Source organism: Hippocampus zosterae, chromosome 12, assembly GCF_025434085.1.
Source record: "Hippocampus zosterae strain Florida chromosome 12, ASM2543408v3, whole genome shotgun sequence".
In the NCBI taxonomy this organism is placed as follows: Eukaryota; Metazoa; Chordata; class Actinopteri; order Syngnathiformes; family Syngnathidae; genus Hippocampus; species Hippocampus zosterae.
The window spans coordinates 14,751,226-14,773,125 of record NC_067462.1 but is presented as its reverse complement, the minus strand read 5'-3'; the positions used below and the strand labels follow the sequence as shown (position 1 = coordinate 14,773,125).

Below are 21,900 nucleotides of genomic sequence, written 5' to 3'. Positions count from 1 at the left end.
GCTTGATACACCAATACTGTCATATCCTGTAGTAAACTGTTAAATATGGCACTGCTAAGGAGGAAAAACCTAAAAGCTCAATAAAAATAAATTAATACAATAAACAATTAAGTTGACGATTCATCTATCTTAAAGGGAGGCAACTCTGGTCTGAGAGAGCTGCAGCCCTGTTTGTTTTACAAGTTTCCATCTTCCAATACACCGAATAGACAGACAGACATAGATTCTGTAGATGGAAAGTAATACAGATACATAAAAAAGGTAACCAAATCAATTCTCGTGGAAAAGAGGCTGCAGTTTTCAAATCACACTCAATTTGCTTTATTTTCGATTGTGCAAAGTAGGAATAAATAAGGGGGTGGGTTACAACAGCTTCTTATTACATGGACAAGATTGCCTAAAAGCACATTTTTATTATTTCATTAGTTATCTGGCTCAAAATAAAGACTATTTATTTTTCTGGGAAGTTTCTCAAAATTGTCCAATGAACGATGATTGTAATAATGCTTTGATCAGGATGACACATGCATCTTAATAGGTGAAAGTCAACATGTCCCCACAAAGTCAGTAGGGATAAAACAAGAATACCCACACCCCTGGGCGGCACAGCTGTGGGCAGTGTAGGTGTTTCAACGCATTTTCTGCTTTTATCAGTATCATGGTTACAGCACAACCGGCCTACATCTCTCATTTAAAACACAGCCTTGTGGAAAGGATTTAACAAGTGCATTATTTTCCAAAGTTTATGGGATACAGTTAACCAAATAGTCCCATTATTTCCATTCTATAATGAAACTGTGTTGTTGTGCCGTTTATTTATATAATTCTATCATAGTAGAATGTATCACCAATAATTTAATGTAATGCACACTGTCACAAAATAAATATGATGGCGATTAGTTCCAAACCCTCCTTTGTGAGACATGAACATTGTCTTACAAGTGTCCGTGCTCATCATTGCTGTTGTTGTAGGCTTTGTCCTGCACCGCTGCCATGGCAGCCACTTCGAAGCAGCCCACCCCCTCGCCCTCGGGTGAGTGGCCCACTGGAATGCAGTCGTAGCCTTTGCCGGCCGAATTGACACCCTTACGATTTCGCACACCAGGCTGGTACAGCTGCATGGCCGGGCGGTCCTGCAGAGGTGGCGTGGGAGTTGTGAGGGGGTAATAAACATGAGGGTCATACGATATCAAAACATGCATGTGTGCGGCTACTTCATACGCAAAGACTTTGTAGACCTCCATGAAAGCCAAAAACTCATATCATGTATACCAGGCCCATCTCTTTCATTTGAAGAATGACTCTGATTCCACTCAAGTCCTGTAAATGCAAGTGGCTACATTTTAAGCAGAATGGCACAGTGAAAAGATGAAATAAATTCCTTCATCCAAACCATTATTCGCATCTGCACTACTATTAACTAGCAAACAAACAGCAGCCCCGTTGCTATCAAGTGGTTACATAACACTGGTTTGTGTAAAAAAAAAAAAAAAAAGAATGAAATATTTTTGAGGTCCTTTTTAATTTTTTTGCACTGAATACAGTAGTACCATTCATTTTGCCCCATCTGCTCTTGTTTATGTATTTTTGGGGTTCGGAGGCGGGGTATGCACACCAGTGTAATGTATGCATTTCAACAAATTAAATAACTTTCACTTCATGGCTCTGTAGATATTTAAAAGAAAAAAAATAGCATATGAAAGAACCAACCAAACATCCAACCAATCAACCAAACAACCTATGAAAGCTCAGTTTCCACCGAGTGGCTTGGTTAATTTTGCTTTACTAACAAACTAACCTTTCAGGTTGGTGTGGCAAATATCTGGCTAACTTCAGTTGGCACGGTGCAAATGGTCTGAATACATGTCTGATATAAACGGAAACAAATCTCGCTGTCTGTGAAGGCTGAAATTGTCTTTCGAAAATAAGTCTCCCAGACCAAGCTCGGCCGAGACGCCGAATTGGCAAAGTCAACGATTTCTACAATCATGCATAATGGCAACAAAATCATGGCAGAGTTTGAGGCCAAGAGATTGAAAGATGATGCATAAACAGCTTCGGGGCATGGCACATCCTGAACTGGAGAAGGTACCGGTACTTTTCATTTGCTGACTGAACGTTTTCAGGGATGAAGCAGGAACTCAACAGTTGTTTGTTTCATATCTAATAAAATCTTTCTTTTCTTCATTCTGTATACTCATATTTGTAATTGACATGTTTAAACTGTATTTCATGTTCATAGTTTTAAATCTATAAATGTTCAAACTGTATTGCACATCATAGTTGGCGGCCATTTTATTGGAAGTGGTTACAATGAACTACCGTTATAACAGACAAATTCGTTATGCCCTCGAGGTACGCTGTAATGAGGTGCGACCGGAACACAAAAAAAAAATAATAATCAGATGAACCCCTCACATGCTCACCTTCTCGCTCACCTTGTTTCGAAGGCGCTCCTTTCTGTTTGCCAGCTCGTCCCTGTCCTCCTTCATCTGCTTGTCGCCGCTGTCAGGGCAGAAAGTGTAGGTGTGGTGGTGGGGCTCCTTCTTGGCACGGTCCTGGCAATAGCCCTTGCCCCACTTGGTCTCGTCTTTGCGCCGCGCGAACTTGTCAAAATCGTAGTGGTGCCTCTGACGCTTCCTGTCATCGTCTTTCCCACGATGCTCCTTGTCTCGTTGTCTGCGGCTCTGCTGCTGCTCCTTGTCACTCTCAGGCTGACCTCTAGTGAAGAGACTGCGTATATTGTACATTATTGTATCATGCATTTTTGAAACCACTTTTCCGCATTGGGCTTGTAGGGTGAGCTGGAGCCTATAGCAGTTGACTTTGGATGTAAGTGCGGGTACGTTCAGGCCTGGTCACCAGCCAACCACGGGGTACACATCGCTAGTGTTGGAATTATATTTACTTAGCTTTATAAACATAAGACATAGTTTTGACATGATCCTGTCTTTTTTGCTTTTTGTTTCAGTCTCCAGCTGGCGAGTGGGCGTTACCTCACGAGTCACACCTGTCTTGAATTTGACCTTCTTATCTGCCTGCTTAATAAACCAGGCCACACCAACAACTGCCTGTCGTATTATTAGCCTTGCTCACGACTCTGTCTCCTAGTGCTTAATTCACTAGACGTTATTGACATTTTGCATCATAGCCTATCACCACATTTTTCATGTATTGCCGAGTGTCTTTTCATGCAAGTTTCTTTTGAGACTGAGGCATCACAAATGTACTGTGTGAGCTGGACAAGATCGTTCTCCACTTGCAGACAAAAGTCAGCTCAGGATGTTTTTTGTCACTGTGGTGGGCCCTGCCGTGTTTTACGCTACCATGTGAGGAAAGAAACATTGCAGACAAATCTGGAGTGACTTAACTAAGTGGTTATGAAAAGTGGCTCTGTTCTAGGATGCCAAATGGACTCCACCAAGAATGTGGTGGACAGATGGAAGGTGGCCAAGCTGACATCCATCATGGCAACACATTCCACCTCCTACATTTCTCTACAGAATTCTTGAGCTGCTCCTTTAATGCCAGAACTTTTTCTCAGAAAAGAAATGAGTGCTACTGTAAGTCATTTTTGCCCACAGTAATCAGACTCTATTTTCACTCAATAGCCCAATAACACACACTCGCAAGCAAAAACAAGAACAAGCACTTTCAATGGCACGTCTGTGTAAAAAAAACACAAGTTGCAATATATGTTATGTAATGTAATGTTGCTGTTTTAACGTAGTTATGTTTTCTAACAATTTCTAAAAAACATTTCTCTCATTTGATTCATAAGATTTTTTTAATTACATCGAATGCCTTTTAAATTTCTGGGACTCATGTCTTTTGCTGCTGTAATCAACGAATCCCTCTGCTGCGATAGCAATAATGTCTGATTTCATTTTCTATAGCTCACTAGTATTTCTCCTCTTTTTACTGGTGTGGTCGCACACACAAAACAAAGCCATACAAATGGTGAGTTAAAATACAAACGTGTATGGTCACAATTCGGTATTCACAAATTCACCTTTAAGATGTTTTTGTTTTTTTGGCTACCCTCAGTTAAATGCAGAAAAACTCACTTATTCCTTGTTTTTGTACAAAACAATTGTGCAAAAATATGACTTTGCCACCATCTTGTTGCCAAGGAACTATGCTAAAATAAATTTAGACAAAAGAATTACGTTGCCACCATCATGTGGCATTTATAGATGGTTATAGTAGTGGATTTTTGCAAACTTGGCCAGGGCTCTTTTGTATCCCCATGAATTGCCAGAGTTCAGTGTAATTGCTTTGATGCTCACTGACCTGAAGGCTCAACCAATCTTTGCTGAAGTCTCGCATGAGGCGGCTTTAAGATGTTTGAATGCTGAGGTTCCACTGTTAAACAGCGATTTAGAGGTTTATAAATAATGAACAGATAATTTCTTGCTGCAGCAGCATCGTGAACCACACAGTTAGCCCACCTGCCGCGCAGATCTGAGGTGTTCGTATCCTGCCTGTGAGTAGTCTGCATGTTCTCGCCATGCTTGTGTGGGACGTCCTAAGGTTTTGGGACATACTGGTCCCGAAATTTAGCCTGGGCATTTGAGATGGAGAAGTCCTCGGAGCACACGACCAAAGGCCAAACATTTTTGGTTTCTCTGAGTCCTGCCGCGTGGCGAGGCCACTAGTACATTGCGTTACAAATGATGTACACTATGCAACAATAGAGGCTATTCTGATCTCCTGCGAATAAAGTCAAGCAGAGAATTGATGAAACTTCACAAGTTCAATAAAGGCTGGACAATTTCAGCCCGGAATGGGCCGGCTGTTTGGGAGTTTTTCCGGATTTCCCAATGGTCACCATCAATTGCTTTCTCCCACATTGCAAAAGGTTGTACATTAGGTTCATTAGGTGTGTAAGCGAGTGTGACTGGATGTTTGCCTGCACTCTGCAATTGGCTGGCGACCAGCCCAGCGTGTACACTGCATCTCAGCCAGATAGGACAGTTTCCAGCTCACCAGCAACCGGTACGTAAAATGAATGGATGGCATACAGTATTTAAATTGACTCTCTTTACTTTTCCTTGGAATCCTTGAACTTCATCTGTCCACTTGATTTTTCCCATTTCCCCCTCTCCAATTCATTGACGTCACTTTTGTGCTTCAGGCGGTCTGAGTCCACATCATCGTCCCTGTCGCTCTTCTTCAGCAGCTGATGAACGAGCATCATGAATGAGGCGACGGGTCACTGCAAGTCAGGAGATGCGTGTACAGCAAATTATCACCTTAATTTTGATGTCTTTATCAGAAAGTTTCTTCTGCTTCTCAGCTTCTTTCCGTTTGCGCCTCTCCTCCTCACGCCGCTTCCGTTTCTCCTCCTCGCGCTGTCGCTTTTTCTCGAACTCTCGCCGTCGCCGCTCCTCTCGGATTCTCTGTAAGGACACGAGTACTTTGTAATGTTTTTCCCATTTAGTAGACGTCGGTTTTTTTTTGGGGGGGGGGGGGGTTCTCTCATCATACCTGTTTCTCCATTTTCTTGTTTCTGATGTAATCCAACAGAGGTGTTGTCCTTTTGGCTGAAATTGGAAAATGAGGATATCTTCTTCAGGCCATCTCTAATAAGATCCAAAATGTTTTGCTTCACAAATACAACAATGCCCTGTTTTGATTGACATTGGTGAACTGGTAAACATTTTATATGTTGTGATCCTCAGTAGAAAGCAAATCACTTGCAGGATCCTACTTCTGATTCCAAATTGCGATGGCAACTTTGTGTAGACTAATCAATCGCATGATTCCCATTTCTAACATCGCAGGTTTTTGGAAAAATACATATTTTTAAAAACATCACAGAAAACTTACAAGTAGGACTTCTAACACAACAACGACAACTAACTTCTGACACCAAAATGATGGTTTTAAAACAAACTTCCCTCACTTCTGATAAATTGTTTTGGTAACATCCATACATCCATTTTCTAATCAGATATGCTGGAGCCCATCCCAGCTGTCTTCTTTCTGCAGGGCACACACAGAGACGAACAACAATTCGCACGCACAATCACACCTTGGGACCATTTCGAGTGTTTCATTAACCTGCCATGCATGATTTTTGGAGTGTGGGAGGAAACCGGAGTACCCGAAGAAAACCCACGCAGGCACAGGGAGAACATGCAAACTCCACATAGGAAGGCCGGAGCCAGAATCCAACCCTGCACCTCTGCACGGGGTGGTGGAAGGGGGGGGGGGGGGTGTTGGGGAGACTGGGGGGGCGGGCGAACCATTCAACACCGTGGCGCCCATGATGGTAACATTAGAAGACAAATCAATCAGCAGTCGATCTTATGACACAGGATTCTGACAGTAAATTTGAAGACAACTCACGAATGGGAACACACTTCCCACACTGAATCGTGATGAAGAATTTGGAAGAAAACATCTGACAACAAATCATAATGTAATCATTTAAGTCAAATCCTTTGGGGATCCCAGTCTCTTACACTGAATTGTGATGGTAATTATATTGAAGAAAACTAGCAAACAGGATCCCACATCTGATAGCAAATTGTGATGGTAACATTGGAAACAAGTCAGTTTGGGGATCTTATGAAAGAAAATAAGTATAAAGCAGTCTTATTACTTTTGACTCTTTATATACAGGGGATGGGACAGCAGGGGGCGGGATTGCCTCACTTTCCTACCCTGATTGTGGTACCTTTCTGAAAAAATCACATTTGTATGATCTGACTTCTGAGACCACATGATGATAGTAACTCAAAAGATTACCTATAAGCTCCTTGGTTTTGGCCTCAATTTCCCCCAGGAGCGTCTCAGGGTTGGCCATCGACTTCTCCTCATCACAGGAGTAGTTCTCCAAGAAGCGTTTATATTCCGGGTCTGAGGGAGGATGTGACATTCAAGCAACTGCCACAGTACGGGAATGTGAAATATAACCAAGCAATTTTGTTTGCATTTTGAAGTGGTATCACAACTGTAACAGTGCCAGAGGCCTAATATTTTATTGTGGGATCCTGCGTTGCTGTGTAAAAGCACACGCAGCTGTCTTTGTTGGGTCCTGTGAAAAATCACGGTTAAAATCACGGTGTTACTTTTCTGATATGATAATTCACTCTTCTGTTACCTTCTTCGATACTTCCAGCTTTGGCATCTTTCTTTTTGAGCTTTTTTTTGGAGACTTTCTGGAAGGGGGCAAACTCTACCACAGCAGCCAACTCCTGACCTGTTTGGGTGTCAAAGATACAGTAAAAGAGATGCTTGGCTCTACTCAAATAGATGCCATGGATCAATAAATCGCAAGTCCACTTGAATAAATAAATGCAACAACACAGGGAAAATGGAATTCTCTGAATTATGACATATTCCAACATGAGTCACTTCTTTCAGTGCATTTTTATATCCCTGTTGTACAAGTGCAGAAGAAGTAAACCACAGTATAATAAAAGCAAAGAACCGATAACATTGGTTCTGGCAGACATGCTAACCATTTCAAAATGCCTGACAGAAACATAAATGAGAAGATGCGGCAAGCGTCTCTTGTTTTCTATGATAGCCAGGAGCAATGTATGTATGGATCAACATGTTATTTATGTTAGCATCTGCATGGAAAAATTCATCCAATTCTACTTGTAAATCAGGACAACTGATAAATTGTACTGCAGCAACCGGCACTCTTGCCCAAAGTTAGCTGGCATTGGCTGCAGCTCATTTTATGCCCATCATCGTGTGAGCAAATACAGAATTTATATTTGAGGGCTGAACTGAAATACTGTACTTTGATCCATTCCACCGTTTTGCCCTGTGCTTTAATAAGAAGACTCAGAGCGTTATTGTAATGAAAAAAGTGGTCACCTTTGTTGTCAATGAAGACATAGCCATCAAATCTATCTCTGAACAATAGGATATCGTCCTGGTTTTTAAAGTTGATGTAGGCTCTGGAGAACAAATGTGGGTACAGACTACGGACACAAAGGAGGAGGTCATAAACGAAAATAATGATAATACTGTACATATATATTTCTGGGAAAAAAACAACAATTTATATTGATACCTTGGATCAGCAGAGAAGAACTCAAAGTAGTCATAGGAAGGAAGCGGGCTGAGATGTTCCTCTAACTGCTCCTTGGTCAGGTGGGGTGGGAGCCTTCGAATGACCACCTGTTCGTCAAACACAAAACAGTTACTTATTTTTTAGAGGGGAAATTCAGACCCGGGCAATAAACAGCTATGCCCTGCCAGTGATCAGATACCCTGCAGGAATAATAAGGTGGCCAAAGGAAGAGATTCAGACCACGTACGTTAAGACCCGAAAGCTCCTAACCATGCATGGAGGGTTCCATCCCAAATCCAGCACCCTGAGACTGTACGCAACCGAAAGGAAGGAGGCCGGGGACTAGTGAGTGTGAGAGCCACTGTCCAGGATGAAACATCCAAGCTCCATGAATACATCAAGGAGAAGGCTCCAACGGATGACGTACTCAGAGAATGTCTCAGACAATGGGGAACAGAAGATGAGGCGCTGGAAGAGGGACCATCATGGGAGGACAAGACCCTACACGGGATGTACCACCGGACCATATCTGAAGTGGTGATCTCAAGAAGTCCTATCAGTGGCTAGAGAGGGCTGGCCTGAAGGACAGCACAGAGGCACTCATCCTTGCTGCTCAGGAGCAGGCCCTGAGCACCAGAGCCATTGAGGCCCAGATGTACCACATCAGACAAGACCCAAGGTGTAGGTTGTGCAAAGAGGCACATGAGACGATCCAACACATAACTGCAGGGTGTAAGATGCTGGCAGGGAAAGCCTACATGGAACGCCATAACCAGGTGGCTGGCATAGTCTACCGAAACATCTGTGCGGAGTATGGACTGGAAACCCCAAGGTTGAAATGTGACCTCAGACCATTTGAAACCGTTTACATCAGTGTGGTTTGCGTGTGAGACGACATGCAAGGGTACCTGACCTCACCATCAGGCATTGTCTTACATGGAGCGTTTACATTGAACAAGGGACCAGTGGGCCTCAGTGCTGTTCCTTGATGAAAGTCAATTCATGTTGAACAGAAATGTTGTCTGTCAATGATATTGGAGACATCAAGGAAAGCGCTTTGCATTCGCCACTGTTCTCACCAGACGAGCTTTTGATGGTGGCGGTTTTACAGTGTAGGCCGTTGTGTCAGTTGGTTCAGAACTGCCCCACACTTTGTGAATGATACAGTGACAAGGCCATACTAGCTGAATAACATTATGAATGCGGTGATTGTGCCCCAACGTGAACAACACGGGCCTAATTTCATCTTTATGGACAACAATGCTCTAGCTCATTGAGCTCGCATCATCAGGGAACGGCTGCTATTCATCTTTGTTTCAATGAAATGTTTGAGAATAGTAAATCACTATTGCATCCTTCGACTTAAATATCTTACTTTCATGATATGATATCACTGTTGTGTGAACTGTGTACATTTTCAATAAATTTCAGCTGAAAGCCAAATATTTCCAATTTTGTGTGTGTGAAGAATTTGCATTTTTTAAAATGATGTGAATCTATCTAAAACGTTTTTTTTAATGAGCACATTACTTGAGCCTAAAATCACATTATATAACAGAGTAGTAGAGCAGAGTTAATGTTTTGATGCAGGTGAGCCCACTAATTAAAAATGTAAAACATTGCGTTATATGTGATCGTTTGGGAGAAACAAACGTGTCTGGGAGTCTCTGTCCGTGGTGCTGAAAGGCCGTCCGCCATGTTTTCCCACACACCGTCAACAATAACAACACTGGAGGCTGCAGGCCAAACGAAATCGTACCTTCGTAAACACCTCTTTTTTCTCTTCTTTCTGCTTGGGAATATTGTCCTGGTCCCCCGAATTGTCCCTCAACTTTATCTTCAAGACGCCCTTGTCCTTCAATGCCGTCATTTGCTCCTTTTCAGATCTCATCTTTCTCCATTTCCCTGTGCTGAGAGGACTGTCTGCGCTAGCAGTTCGCTCGCGAGAGGACACGAGCGTATCGCGAGAGGTGGTGAGCGAGCCCAATTGGCCTTTTTCATTTATAAGCAATTCGTCATGAAGATGAAATTAAATAATTTCTTTCCTTTTTCATTCGTAAGCAATTCGTCATGAAGAAGAAATTACATAATTTCTTCCCCGTTTGATTTCCAGTGCTCTGGAATACCATACTCATGGAAATTAAATACGGTATCTTCGTACAAAAGCTTAATACCAGACTTAAAAACTATTTGTAAAGCGCTTCCTCCTTCCCCAACTTCCTCGACATGGGAGTAGATGACGATTACCCAATTGGATGTCACTGTATAGATTCTGTCCGACTCATCTGGACAAGATCCGAGGTGGACCACCTACTTGAAGGCGCTGCTATTAAGACTTCAATGATCAACCAGGCTGGGCTTTGACGAGGACACACCTCTGCGAACACATCTTCCTACACAATTGCATCTTATTAAATGGAATGTTACATTATTCTAACTAACGTAGCGCGCCCAACTCAGCATGCTTTGCTGCCTGGGCATCCTGGATTGGGGTTTCCTCCATCGGTTTCAAGGTTTCTAATTTTTCCACTGATGTTTCTTTTTCTTGGAGTATTTCTTTACCTAGGGGGAGCATTTTTTTCTGCAGAGATTGCTGCATCACAGCCATAACAAAAGAATCACAATTTTTTTCTGTCTTTGCACAGAATGTAACAAAGGTGGGGTTTTGACAACTGGGTGATGTCTAAAAATTCTTGAATCAATGAGCTTGTTTTCAGTACAACTGAACACGAGCAGTGTGTTGCATATCAAATCCTGTACAGGCGTTCTGGAAATCTCTTTTTTTTTTAGGGTAAACACAACAGGAACTCGTAGGTCCTTCCGAGATGGCCCAAGAACCTTTACCCATAGGGATTGGTCTGCAAGACTGAACAACATTCCTGCTTCATTACATTTCAGACGCCTTATTAGAAAGGTGTACAACACTTCTATTCATACTAGTGTTTTCAGTTGACACTGTTGCATCATGCTTACAAACCACGTGTGGATGAAATCGAGGTTAAAGTTTGGAATTTTAACCTTTAATTGCAATAAGAGGATTGCAATTAAAAAGAAAAAAAAGAATGGGCCATTAAAAAACATTGTCGAATTTCTAGAATTATGATGTCCAAGGACTTGTAACGTAGAGTCGTCACCTGTTATTTACTTTCTGCTGGGGAACACATGACATTTATTCTACAAGTAGTTGAGGTATTGGGGCATGACCTCTACAGAATAGGAGCAGAGGCCAAAGTTCACTTTTATTTATTTATTGTTTTTTTTTACTAGAAAGTGTAATGTACTTCAGTACTACAAGGCAACTCAAAAATAAACATAACATTTTGAAGGAAAATTAAAGGGAATATCACATGACAAAATGAAGTGTAACGCAAATGACACGATGGAATGTAGTGGTTTGATTTCCCATTAAAACTTAATACACTTCCATCCAATTATGTCAAACAGACACACACATGCATATACACGCACTCATGCTAAAATCTTTAAAGACAAATGCATGATTTTTTGAATGGACTTCCTTGCACTTTTGTCTACGGTTGCGGCTCTGACGTCATCATGAAAAATCCGCAGGTACTGCTGAGAGGAAAAGCATTTAAAAAAGTGACAACAGTCTTTGAAGTTTTGAGGTCAAGATTGTGTTAGCTCCAAACAATCAAGATCTTTCCGAGGCCTAGCATTTAAGTCCAAATCTCATTTCAGACCCCCAAACAAAGGCACATGCAAAGTTGCCTTCCACTCTTGGTAGTGTTGTCTCTATGACAACCTTGTTGCTTCGAAATCACATGCTGGTGTCCGACAGGGTGTCCAACATGACGTCGCTTTCGTACATGTCACATTCCAGCGTTAGGGACAGCCGCAGGGGCACGTCAAGGACCATCTTGTCCTGGTGGGATAACGGTGTCTCCACCGTCATGGCGCTGCTCACGTCCTCCAGCCGCGGCGAGGCCAACGTTTCCGTGAGCTCCGTCGCGTTGAGCGCCTTCATCAGCGTCTGCGTGTTGGCACTTCCGCGCACCTTGTCGCCGATATCAGTACCTTCACAGGCACACATTTGGAAAAAGTTGTCAATGATGGGAAAGAGGAACACTGTGATGACTTTCATAAAACAGCAAATAGAAGTTATTGAGATGCAGAGGTAGTTTCAGAACTAAAAAGGCAGTGATTCAACACTTTTCGCGGAGGATGCATTTGAACGGGGGGTTGGGGGGGTCGATTTGTTTCTATTCTCTGTAGCCAAAACACAAAGATTAGATCATTAAAAAAGAATGACATGTTAGAATTAAAACAAAAAAAAAAGTGCGAGCGCAGGTTAAGCAGTCTTAATAAACTGTACTGAACTTCTTTTTACACTTGTATGACTGTTTACAATGCTCTGCACACGTAATGGGTCACCACGGAAACAGTTCATCTATGTTACGTGAGATTTATTTCACTTTTTTAAAGATAATTAATTTAAATTGATTTAAAAAAGTTAGTTTGGCTCATCAAAGTTTGACACATTTTTCCAATTGTTTCACAGGAAAAAAGTATGAACAAAAACAAGTGCAATGTACCTTCGTAGGCATCTGTTTCACCAATGTACATGTCGATGCAGTGGCCAAGCATCGTCACGGAAAACGTGTCATCTCGTTTCAGTCCAAGCGCCTAAGAGAGGGGGTGGAGGGGGGGAAGAGTCTGACAAAACTATCTTGGATCTGTGGTTACGGTTTTTGGTTCAGTACACTTGGACCTTAGTTCGGTAAAATGTGTAAAAATGAACACCTGAAGAATTCTCACAGAATTATTTAACATTTTGTTACTGTATGATTATTTATATATTTTCATTAATCAGAAATATATCTTTGTTTTTCTATCCATGCCAGGGGCATATAGTGACTGAGAAAACCACGCTTCCATTGGATCGTAAACGATACAATAAACCTATGAGCATTGAATATTCCCTGGCGACAAGAAAAATGTTGACCAGAAAAACTGTTGGCGAATATTTGGCGAACCTTTCACAAACCTTTGCGACCTTGAACAAACCCTAACATGGATGCACATTTTTCTACCTTGGCCAACAGTCGCACCTAGTGGTAGAAGGGATTAGCACTACTCATGATAATGGTACACATTGAAATGCTATACAGCATAATTACTCTCATAAATAGGAGATCAAGTCAGTAGTAATATGATGGACATCGAATGAATCTATGAAATCGATTAATCTCCCGCCCTGGCTGGTGAACTAATTTGATTTGAAAAATGTTTTACTGTATGGAAGTAGTCAATAGCACTCTCAAAGTCTCCCATGAGGCTGTGGACATATCCTATAGCGGCGTAGGTGGAGGCGTGCTGGGGGATCAGCACCAGCGCCTGACGGTGGTACTCCAGAGCCTGGTCGTATTTCCTGCGCAAATGCATGTCGGAGCTTTATGAAACCAACATTCTAGGGAAAATCTAACATGAAAAATGTCATGCTACCTACTTGAGTTTGCGACACACGTGACCCAGGTTGTTTAATAAAGGCTCCCACTTGTCGACAGTGACCTTGAATGAAAATGAGCCACAGTGACAATGACATAAATACAAAAATAATAATTTAAAATAAAATGAAATACTTCCAACTAAAATAACATGAATTTTAGATTAAATCAAGTACATTTCACTTTCCTGAAAACAGTGTTCAAGAAAAACACAGCTTAAGTAAACAAAATATGTACCATTTTAATAATACAAAAATGAAAGAATTAATTGTAAATCATTACAAAAATGCATATGAAACTCCTTCTCTTCCTTTCGATATGAAACTTAAGTCAGTCAAAAGTAATTCCAAATAAAAATTCTAAAATGTTTAAGAAAAAAAATAATCCACCTTTTAAATTAATGCACCAGGAATAGATGAAGGAATGAATACAAACAATAAGTGATATAATTTTAAATATCTAAAATGAAAACAATTCCAAAAGAATTAGGAAAAAAGTTATATTGAAAATTATTTTCCATTTCCCTTTGTTAAGGCAGCTACCTCGTTCCCAATGGCTTTAATCTTCTCCATGGCATCCAGGAAATACCTCTCAGACATCTTCCAGCTGAAAGGCAGATGTGGAAAAGATTTTACACAACTTCACACTCACAGTGAATGCCTTGCTGGATTATTGAAATGGCCATTAAATACAATTAATGTCTTAAGTTTGTGTTTGACTTACTCTCCATTCTGAAAAGCAACCACGGCCACCTCGTGAATGACAAATGGGTCCTCCGGAGCGATGCTCAGCGCTTGACTGAAGAAACGCTCGGCCAGCTTAGAATTGTTGGTCAGGCCGTACTCCAGGCCGATGTACAGCATTGGCAAATGACACCTGGAAAAGGAAGATGTGGTATAAATGAACAAGGAAGTATCAAAAAGTTATTGACAAATCACTGACCTATTATTTATAAGATGGTGAGTGCCAAAAGCAACAGGCACTATCACACTAACTTTGAGGCATTTTTGGAAACGAAATAGAAGACTGATCATGAATAGTGAGAGTAGAAAATGACAGTTTTATACAGTGCATCTAGAAATTATTCATACCCACAAGCACTTCCCATTTAAAACCTTAGCAAATTCAATTTAAAACCTTATTCCTTAATGGAACACTTTTTTTTTTTACACGCAACAGCCCATAATGAGAAATGGACTTTTGCGGAGGTTAATGTTTACAAGTGTACTAAAAAGAAATCACAAGAATTTACACCCTCAAAATTGAGCTGGGCAGACTAACCGTCAGCTTTACAGATGACATGTCGGGCCTGCAGGCAGTGTAAAGACATCGACAGCAACAGAGATGTCAGCCATAACAAATGTGACTACAAGCACCCTCATCGCACCACCTGCTATTTGGGGCACTCGTTTGCAAATGCAAAGAAAATTATATTTTGAGTTTGAGTACCCTTTCATCAGCTGTGCGGCTGTGAAGTAGGCAGCCATGGCCTGGTCATGCTCACTCTCCATGGCAAAGGAATGACCATAGGCAATCCAGGCCGGACCATACGTCCTCTCCAGAGTGGTGGCTTTGCTTAGGGACAGGTAAAACATTAGCTTGGCAAACAGCTTACTACTAAACATGGTCATTCTTGCAGACTGGTAACATAAATACCTGAGGTAGCGACGGGCGTTTTCATTTTTATGGCCAACCATGAGATAGTAGCAGCCAACGGCGAACCAGGATACCTGGAAATGTGTGTGTTTTCATTTTTTTAGGTCGTTGTGGCAAATGAAAATGGTGTGGATGAAGTGAAACTTACTGGGTTGTTGGGATACAAGTCCACAAGTTTGTGTGATAGATAAAATAACTCTGTAGGACAAATACACACAGACATAGTACATAAACATGGAAACACTCTAATCAATAGGTCAGTACATTAGAAACTCCAAAGTAGAATGCCATAATCTCAGTGACACTCCGTTTGAGTGCCAATTTCATGAGAACATTCAAATTTCAAGGCAACAATTACAATTTTTATACAAGCAAAAATAAATATAATGATAAAATTGAAATAAAGTCTTCTAACCTTTCCAAGACAATCGACAGACTCAAGATGGAAATGGTCACTTTGTGGCATTTTGTACCTATTGCTGAAATTAGTGCATGATGAGTGTATTTATGTTCGTATACGTTTAGTAAATTTAATTAGTGGTTAGCACGTGCGCCTCACAATTCTGAGGTTTGGGGTTCGCATTTCGACTCTTTTTTGTGCATAGTTTGTATGTCCTCCACTCTAGCTCACCTGCAACCCTAATGAGGAAATTTGATGGAAGAATATTCTATGTCGCAGTAACAATCATTTCCTGCTCTATGGTTATCATCCCATTTCCTTCTTCGCATCATCGTTACCATTCTGTAGTGACATCAGAAAAAGAGCATCGATTGTGGAGTTAGGCTTTCTATTAACTCTCTGAACTGAAATCTTAAGATTTACTTGAGTCTCACACACAACAATGGTGGTTTGAACTCAAGTTTTATTTGACTTCCAGAACATTTAACTTGTATGTATGCACAGCATATGTTGGTTAAGTGGTTCTGAAAAGCAGGCGTATACGCTACCGTTTGCTTTTCCCAACTCTACTAGAGTTCCGATGTGCACTGGTAAACAGTTGGCATGGAAAGGATCTTTGACCATCACCCTAAAAGACAGAAAAGGCAAGACAGTGAGCTCAAGGCACTTTCGAATCACCACCGCACACAATCTGGGGGCAAGACTACTTACGTGGAGGTTAGCTTGTAGCACATCTTGAAGTCACAGTTGTAATAATGCCTTTCGGCCAGGGACACTACAACATCTAAATTGTCCTGCAGATTGTTGACCATGGTAGGCACCACCAGGTCACTGGGCTTGTTGTACTGTTGTGGCAAATACGAATGGAGACACTTAAGGCACGCCATCACAATCTTATAGAATTCTTTCAGAACTGTATTAAACTGCAGGCCTCGTGTTTGCATTGCCAATACATGTTATGTGTGGGTGCCAACAACATGCAAACACTTTCCACGTCTTTTCGTACTTTAGGTTTTTTGTTTTCTATTATTACACTTATGTACAGTGGACCACTGCATATTCGAGGTTCAGCACTTGAGGATTTGCATGTTCACGCATGACTGTTTTTTCAATATTTGGGGGGGAGGGTAAGTGGGTTGGGAGGTTCCCCATTTCCCTGTTTTTTTGTTGAAAATGCATTGTTAATGTCTATCAGTGTTTTTTTTTTTAATGAATTTTGGTGGTTTTAAATAAATACCCCACCCAACCCGTTTATTTCAATGGCCATATATTACATCTGGATTTTTGCTATTTGCAGCCCAATCCAGTCCCTATCCCCTGCAAACAGCTATGGACCACTGTACCTTCTTTAATTTATTTTCAAATAGGAAATGAAGCAGCTCCTCCTCTTCCTCTGTGCACTGCTGACTCAGCGGTAGCGAGTGTAGGAAGTCTTTCTCTGTTGAACAAGGTAGAGTATACAAGATTACGGCAATTTCCAACAAATATTATAACTGAAGACTTTGACAAAACAAGTCACAAAGCTCCCCCGAATAGAAACGTGGATACAGACAACAACGAGGAGTGTCAATTTGGTCAGTCGCCTTATCATGGAACGTGAAACATCTTTACAGACTTCTTTATAATACTGCACGAGGGACTCATTCACACCAAGCATTAGACAAATTTACCCAAGAGGCTGATTATGTGCTTTGATAGCTGCTGCTGTTTTGGTTAGTAACTAAGCTGAAATGGGATCTGCAGTCAGTTATAATGTGAGTGTGTGAGAAATCCACAAACTGTTTTTATTTCTGGTGGTAAAAAGGAGGAGTCTGTCTGAGGGCTGCATAACTATTTTGAAATGTTTTGGAATCAGGTGGAAAGTACCAGACGCCCCCGTTACCTTCCTGGGCTGTCAACATGTGGTGCGATGTGAGAAGTTCAAAGGCTTCGAAGCAGTACACGTCTAGTTTCAAGGCCTCTTTGTAGCTGGAGGTGGCCAATGGCCGGTTGTCCATGGCATCATAGATCTTGCCACGCAGGAGGCAGATGGAGCTGCTGATCTGGAAGAGGAACACAAACCTCAGTCCACTGTCAATACAACACTCGTTGCCTCCTACTGACTGTCTCTTGGCTGTAGAATGTGCACAGGTGGATGCTCAACCCTGTTTTTATAAAGGCCTACACTTTATGCCTAGACTCAGTTTTAACATAATAATTATACTATTTGGCAGGAACCAGCAGAGGGAGCAAGCAGCTCAGACTTTCCTTCTGGATTTTTTTCCAATAATGAAACAAGGCGTTTAATGTAGATAGAACAATGTAAATATTTCATTTGTGATTGAGAGATATACAGGTTCGAACTTACAGAGGCAGGCGACATGTCCCACTCTTTGTTTGCCTCTGGTGTCCCGACCTCCTCCTTCACACTCCTGTCGAGCAGCTTCTTACAACTTGCCTCCTCTGATAAAATATCTAAGGCCTGCTGGAACTCCTTGGCGGCATACTAGAACACAAATACAGTCATCCAATCATTATTTCACTCATACTTTTAATAATTTCCATTCCAACTCTTAAACTAAAATGAAACCTCACAATCAAACTTCATATTTTTTCATATATTTTTTTCTTCCCCCACCCCCATTTTGCTGCTGTAGACTGCAAATGTCCCCGGTGTGGCACAAATAAAAGGTTTTCTTATATATAATTCAGAATTTGACTGGATATTTGTATATTTGCAAGAATAGTCACTTAAAGTCACAAAAAATTTGGGGTGTGATTCCAGCAAGACCTCAGGGTGCCTTGTTCAACCACAGGTTGACGAGCAACGAAATATTAACTCTTGGCTTCTTCTTTGGATGTTTTTTTTTTTTTAAAGAAACAATTACTTCAAAAGACAAAATGGCTGTAAAAAGAAAATGGTGGGAAAAAAATAAGGAGTTATGTGACATTATGAATTTTATTGCTTTTACATTTCACAATTCTTATTCCGATGATGACTGATATGAATTTTCCTCAAAACAGTGCCCCGCACAATGAATTGCTGTATTGTGTTGACAGTTTCATCCATCATCAGTACTTTTCACGTGGGGAGAAAAAAAAGTTAAAAATTAGAACACCACCAAGCACTGTGTTCAATACTAGAAGTTCCATCACATATTCAAGTAACTTACATGGCACCGTGCAGCAAGATATTGACAGGCTCCATACATCTGTATAAGAAAGGGTGAATGTCACAATGCAAGCGAACACAAGTGAACCTCATTTGAAAAATAAAATGTTTAACAAAGCAGTCATCAAACACAGACTATGATGCAGAAACGTAGCTTTTCTCAAACTAACTTGGTTTCCACACACACACGTCAAGTCAAGCCCAACTTTTACTACAAAAGAGACTTTTGGAATTACCTTATCAAGTTTCCTCGAGCGTAGTGCATGCGAGGCCCTGTGATATTGGGACGTCAAGTAAAGGCACTGAGCAAGCCAGTATATGTCTTGTGGATCTTCTGTATGCCACAACACCGGGAAGATGATAAATTTGGTCAGACATTGCTTTAAACTATGTCACAGTACAGGCAAACATTGCAAAGCAACTTTTTAAATGAAACAGAACACTACTACAATGTCATGGCCAAATATTTTCAAGTTCTAATAAAACTGTAGTCATGTTCTACCGTTTTATGTCCGCTCTAATTTGTGTGGGAACACCGCGCTGGTGTGCCCTGGTTGCTGAGGTGAACCTGCTGCTGCACTAAAAGAAAACTGGAGACTAGGAAATTTTCAACCTCAAACAAGCAGAAGTGCATTGGAACACAAATTAATAGATAGTTTGGACAATCAATCGTTTAAAAACCTTTTCAAATGTATAATTGTCCAAATCTTCAGAATTTCTGAAAGCCGACTGATTGTCTTTTTTAAACATAAGACATTTGAAAACATTTGCTTTTACTTGGGAAAACAAAAATGTAATTTTTTGCCAATGAGCTGACATGTTACGGATCAAACCAGAAACTGAATTAATTTCGGTTTGAGAATTTTCTGCAGTATCAATTTGCCATAATGTCCTGTTTTTGAATAAAGGGATGGATATTAAAACATTTTTTTTAATCTGAATCAACGATTAATCAATAATATAAAAGACAGAATTCGGGCAGAAACGAGTCCTAAAGTCATTCAGAAACCTTGATTTAAATTTAAAAAAATATTTGAGGAAGAGTACCGGTACATTGTCAGTAAAAGTGCAGTTGTCAAGCGAACCACAGCAACAACTGTGTATGCATGCATGACAGTAATACTGTATGCCACCAATGCAGTAAGAAGGCCAACTTCAAATTAAACCTTGTCTTAAATAACATATTGACATCATTGCCTATACACGTTTTTATCTTGAAGTTGTTCCTGGCAGCGCTTCATAGCGTGAAACAATTAAAATTATCAGCACAAATGCGTACTACTTCCAAACACCCCAGAATACAGACCATATCAACTACAGTTATACAAACTAGGTTATATGAGAGCCAATTCAAATTAGTTAACAAGACTGCAGACATTCAAATTACACAGAAGTCAGCCATGCTGTTTTTTATACCTGAATTTGCTTAATAAAAACGATTGAAGTACGGAAAATGCAAGTGGGAAATGGGATATTTGCGTGTTGATGTGAATGCGGCACAAGAATTTAGAACCATTTTGACGAGGTTGATTGGCTTGGGATAAAAACGTCCATCCAATTACCTTTGTCGTTGTGGTGGACCTGTGGCAATTATGCAGCGTGTTATAAGTTTAAAGTTGCAGAAACAAACAAAACCGTCATTGGAAATGAGGGAAACAGTCTGGCTAAAGACATAAATGTAGTGCGAAGCTAAAATAACATACTGCTCTTAGTACGCATCAAATATAAGTCACACCATTTGCCCGTAACAAATAATATTTCGAAACATTCACGTTGACTGCCAGAATGGAAAATGCTTGATGACACCGGCACGGACAACTTACCATGAGAAAGCGACGCTATCTTGTCGGCCCAAAACAGCGCGCTATGGTACTGTTGCTGAAATCAAACACAAGAGTCCCAAGAGTGACATATAATGCATGATGCCATGCTGCTTGAATAAGCACGTTCTCTAAAAATGTCTTTGACATCTTCACTTGGCTTGAATGAAGGCTAACATTAGCTACGAAGGACATTAATTCCACATAGCATCCCTGTTACCTGGTCGATGTACTGCCGGACTCGCTTTCGAAGCCTGTCAAGATTCATTTTAAATTATTTTTTACGCACTTGCCTAAATATCAAACACATGTCACAGTGAAGAAAGAAACTTTAACAGTTCAGCATGCAGCTAAGTTGTAAAGTACGTGCAAGCCCGTTCTCTGCTTGAAATCAAATCCAAGGCTTCCTGTGCAACCGTCTGTGTGCAACTTGCGCTCTTAGTGCGTCGTTAAATTCCGCCGAAAGGAAACAAAAAGTACCCCGTGAAATGCTTTTTTCCGCATTTGACTTTTCTCGTCCTCCAATTGACCATCTTTTGAATAATACAGTACTTAAATCTTCTACTATTTCTATTCGATTTCAAACATAGTTTCGTTAGTTTTTTAACCTAATCCACCCATAATCATAGTTCGATTCATAGCAACGCGCTTAACAACCTAAATGCTTTCGTTCTTCAAAATAAGATGTATTATTATTATTATTATTATAATCTGCACGAGTGACGTCATTTACAGAATGTCGAATGCCAGTCAGCATTTGTACTGCAATGTTGATTGTCCCGTTAACTGCTCTTTGCCGTTGTTACTTTACTTTTGAAATAAAAATATTTCATTTGGGAGTATTCTACACTTCTACACTTAGGTGGATTTTCCAGCCCATTTCTGTAATGAAGACTGTAGTGAAGAAAAGGAAAGTTGGTGGTCAATTCCAGTGGAAATTGGCATATTTTTTTCACAGAACTATGAAATAACTGTCTTCTTAATTTGCCAAGAAACAGTAGCTGTTCAAGGGATCCTATTCCAGCTCAAGTGATTTAATATCAAGTGGCACTACCAGACGAAACAAAACGAAAGGGCCCAGCAGAGGATGTACTTCCTGAGGCTGCTAAGGAAGCATGGCCTGCCACAGGAGGTGCTACGCCAGTTCTACACGGCAGTCATCGAATCAATCCTGTGTTCTTCCTTCACGGTTTGGTTTGGGCCGCCACAAAAAAGGACAAAATCCGACTTCAACGGACAGTTAGGACGGCGGAAAAAATCATTGGCACCGCCCTACCCACTCTTGAGGACTTGCACACTGCAAGAATCAAAACAAGGGCACGGAAAATCCTCCTGGATCCCCCGCACCCTGCCCACCACCTTTTCCAGCT

The 21,900-nt window shown here is 40.9% G+C and overlaps 2 protein-coding genes across 3 annotated transcripts; both read right to left on the bottom strand.

Moving 5' to 3' along the window:
- Positions 1-309: 309 nt before the first annotated feature.
- Positions 310-10,013, bottom strand: upf3a (UPF3A regulator of nonsense mediated mRNA decay). Of its 2 annotated transcripts, none has more exons than XM_052082492.1 (10): positions 9,798-10,013; positions 8,039-8,145; positions 7,840-7,946; positions 7,112-7,210; positions 6,757-6,867; positions 5,491-5,546; positions 5,256-5,402; positions 5,049-5,182; positions 2,427-2,733; positions 310-1,133 (listed from the first exon to the last, which is right to left on the bottom strand). In XM_052082492.1, exons 1-10 carry the CDS (start codon positions 9,927-9,929, stop codon positions 936-938), a joined length of 1,398 nt encoding a protein of 465 aa, XP_051938452.1. In that variant the 5' UTR covers positions 9,930-10,013; the 3' UTR covers positions 310-935. The 2 variants fall into 2 exon arrangements, with proteins under 2 accessions (XP_051938452.1, XP_051938453.1); XM_052082493.1 differs by having other exon boundaries at positions 2,439-2,733; positions 9,798-10,012.
- A 1,504-nt stretch (positions 10,014-11,517) lies between these two features.
- Positions 11,518-20,978, bottom strand: cdc16 (cell division cycle 16 homolog (S. cerevisiae)). Its single transcript, XM_052082485.1, has 18 exons — positions 20,751-20,978; positions 20,534-20,588; positions 18,947-19,044; positions 18,712-18,750; positions 17,907-18,044; positions 17,442-17,601; positions 16,903-16,997; positions 16,271-16,404; positions 16,108-16,187; positions 15,308-15,357; positions 15,160-15,233; positions 14,953-15,078; positions 14,227-14,379; positions 14,046-14,109; positions 13,506-13,567; positions 13,292-13,427; positions 12,592-12,682; positions 11,518-12,073 (listed from the first exon to the last, which is right to left on the bottom strand). Exons 1-18 carry the CDS (start codon positions 20,796-20,798, stop codon positions 11,817-11,819), a joined length of 1,860 nt encoding a protein of 619 aa, XP_051938445.1. The 5' UTR covers positions 20,799-20,978; the 3' UTR covers positions 11,518-11,816.
- Between the last annotated feature and the right edge of the window lie 922 nt (positions 20,979-21,900).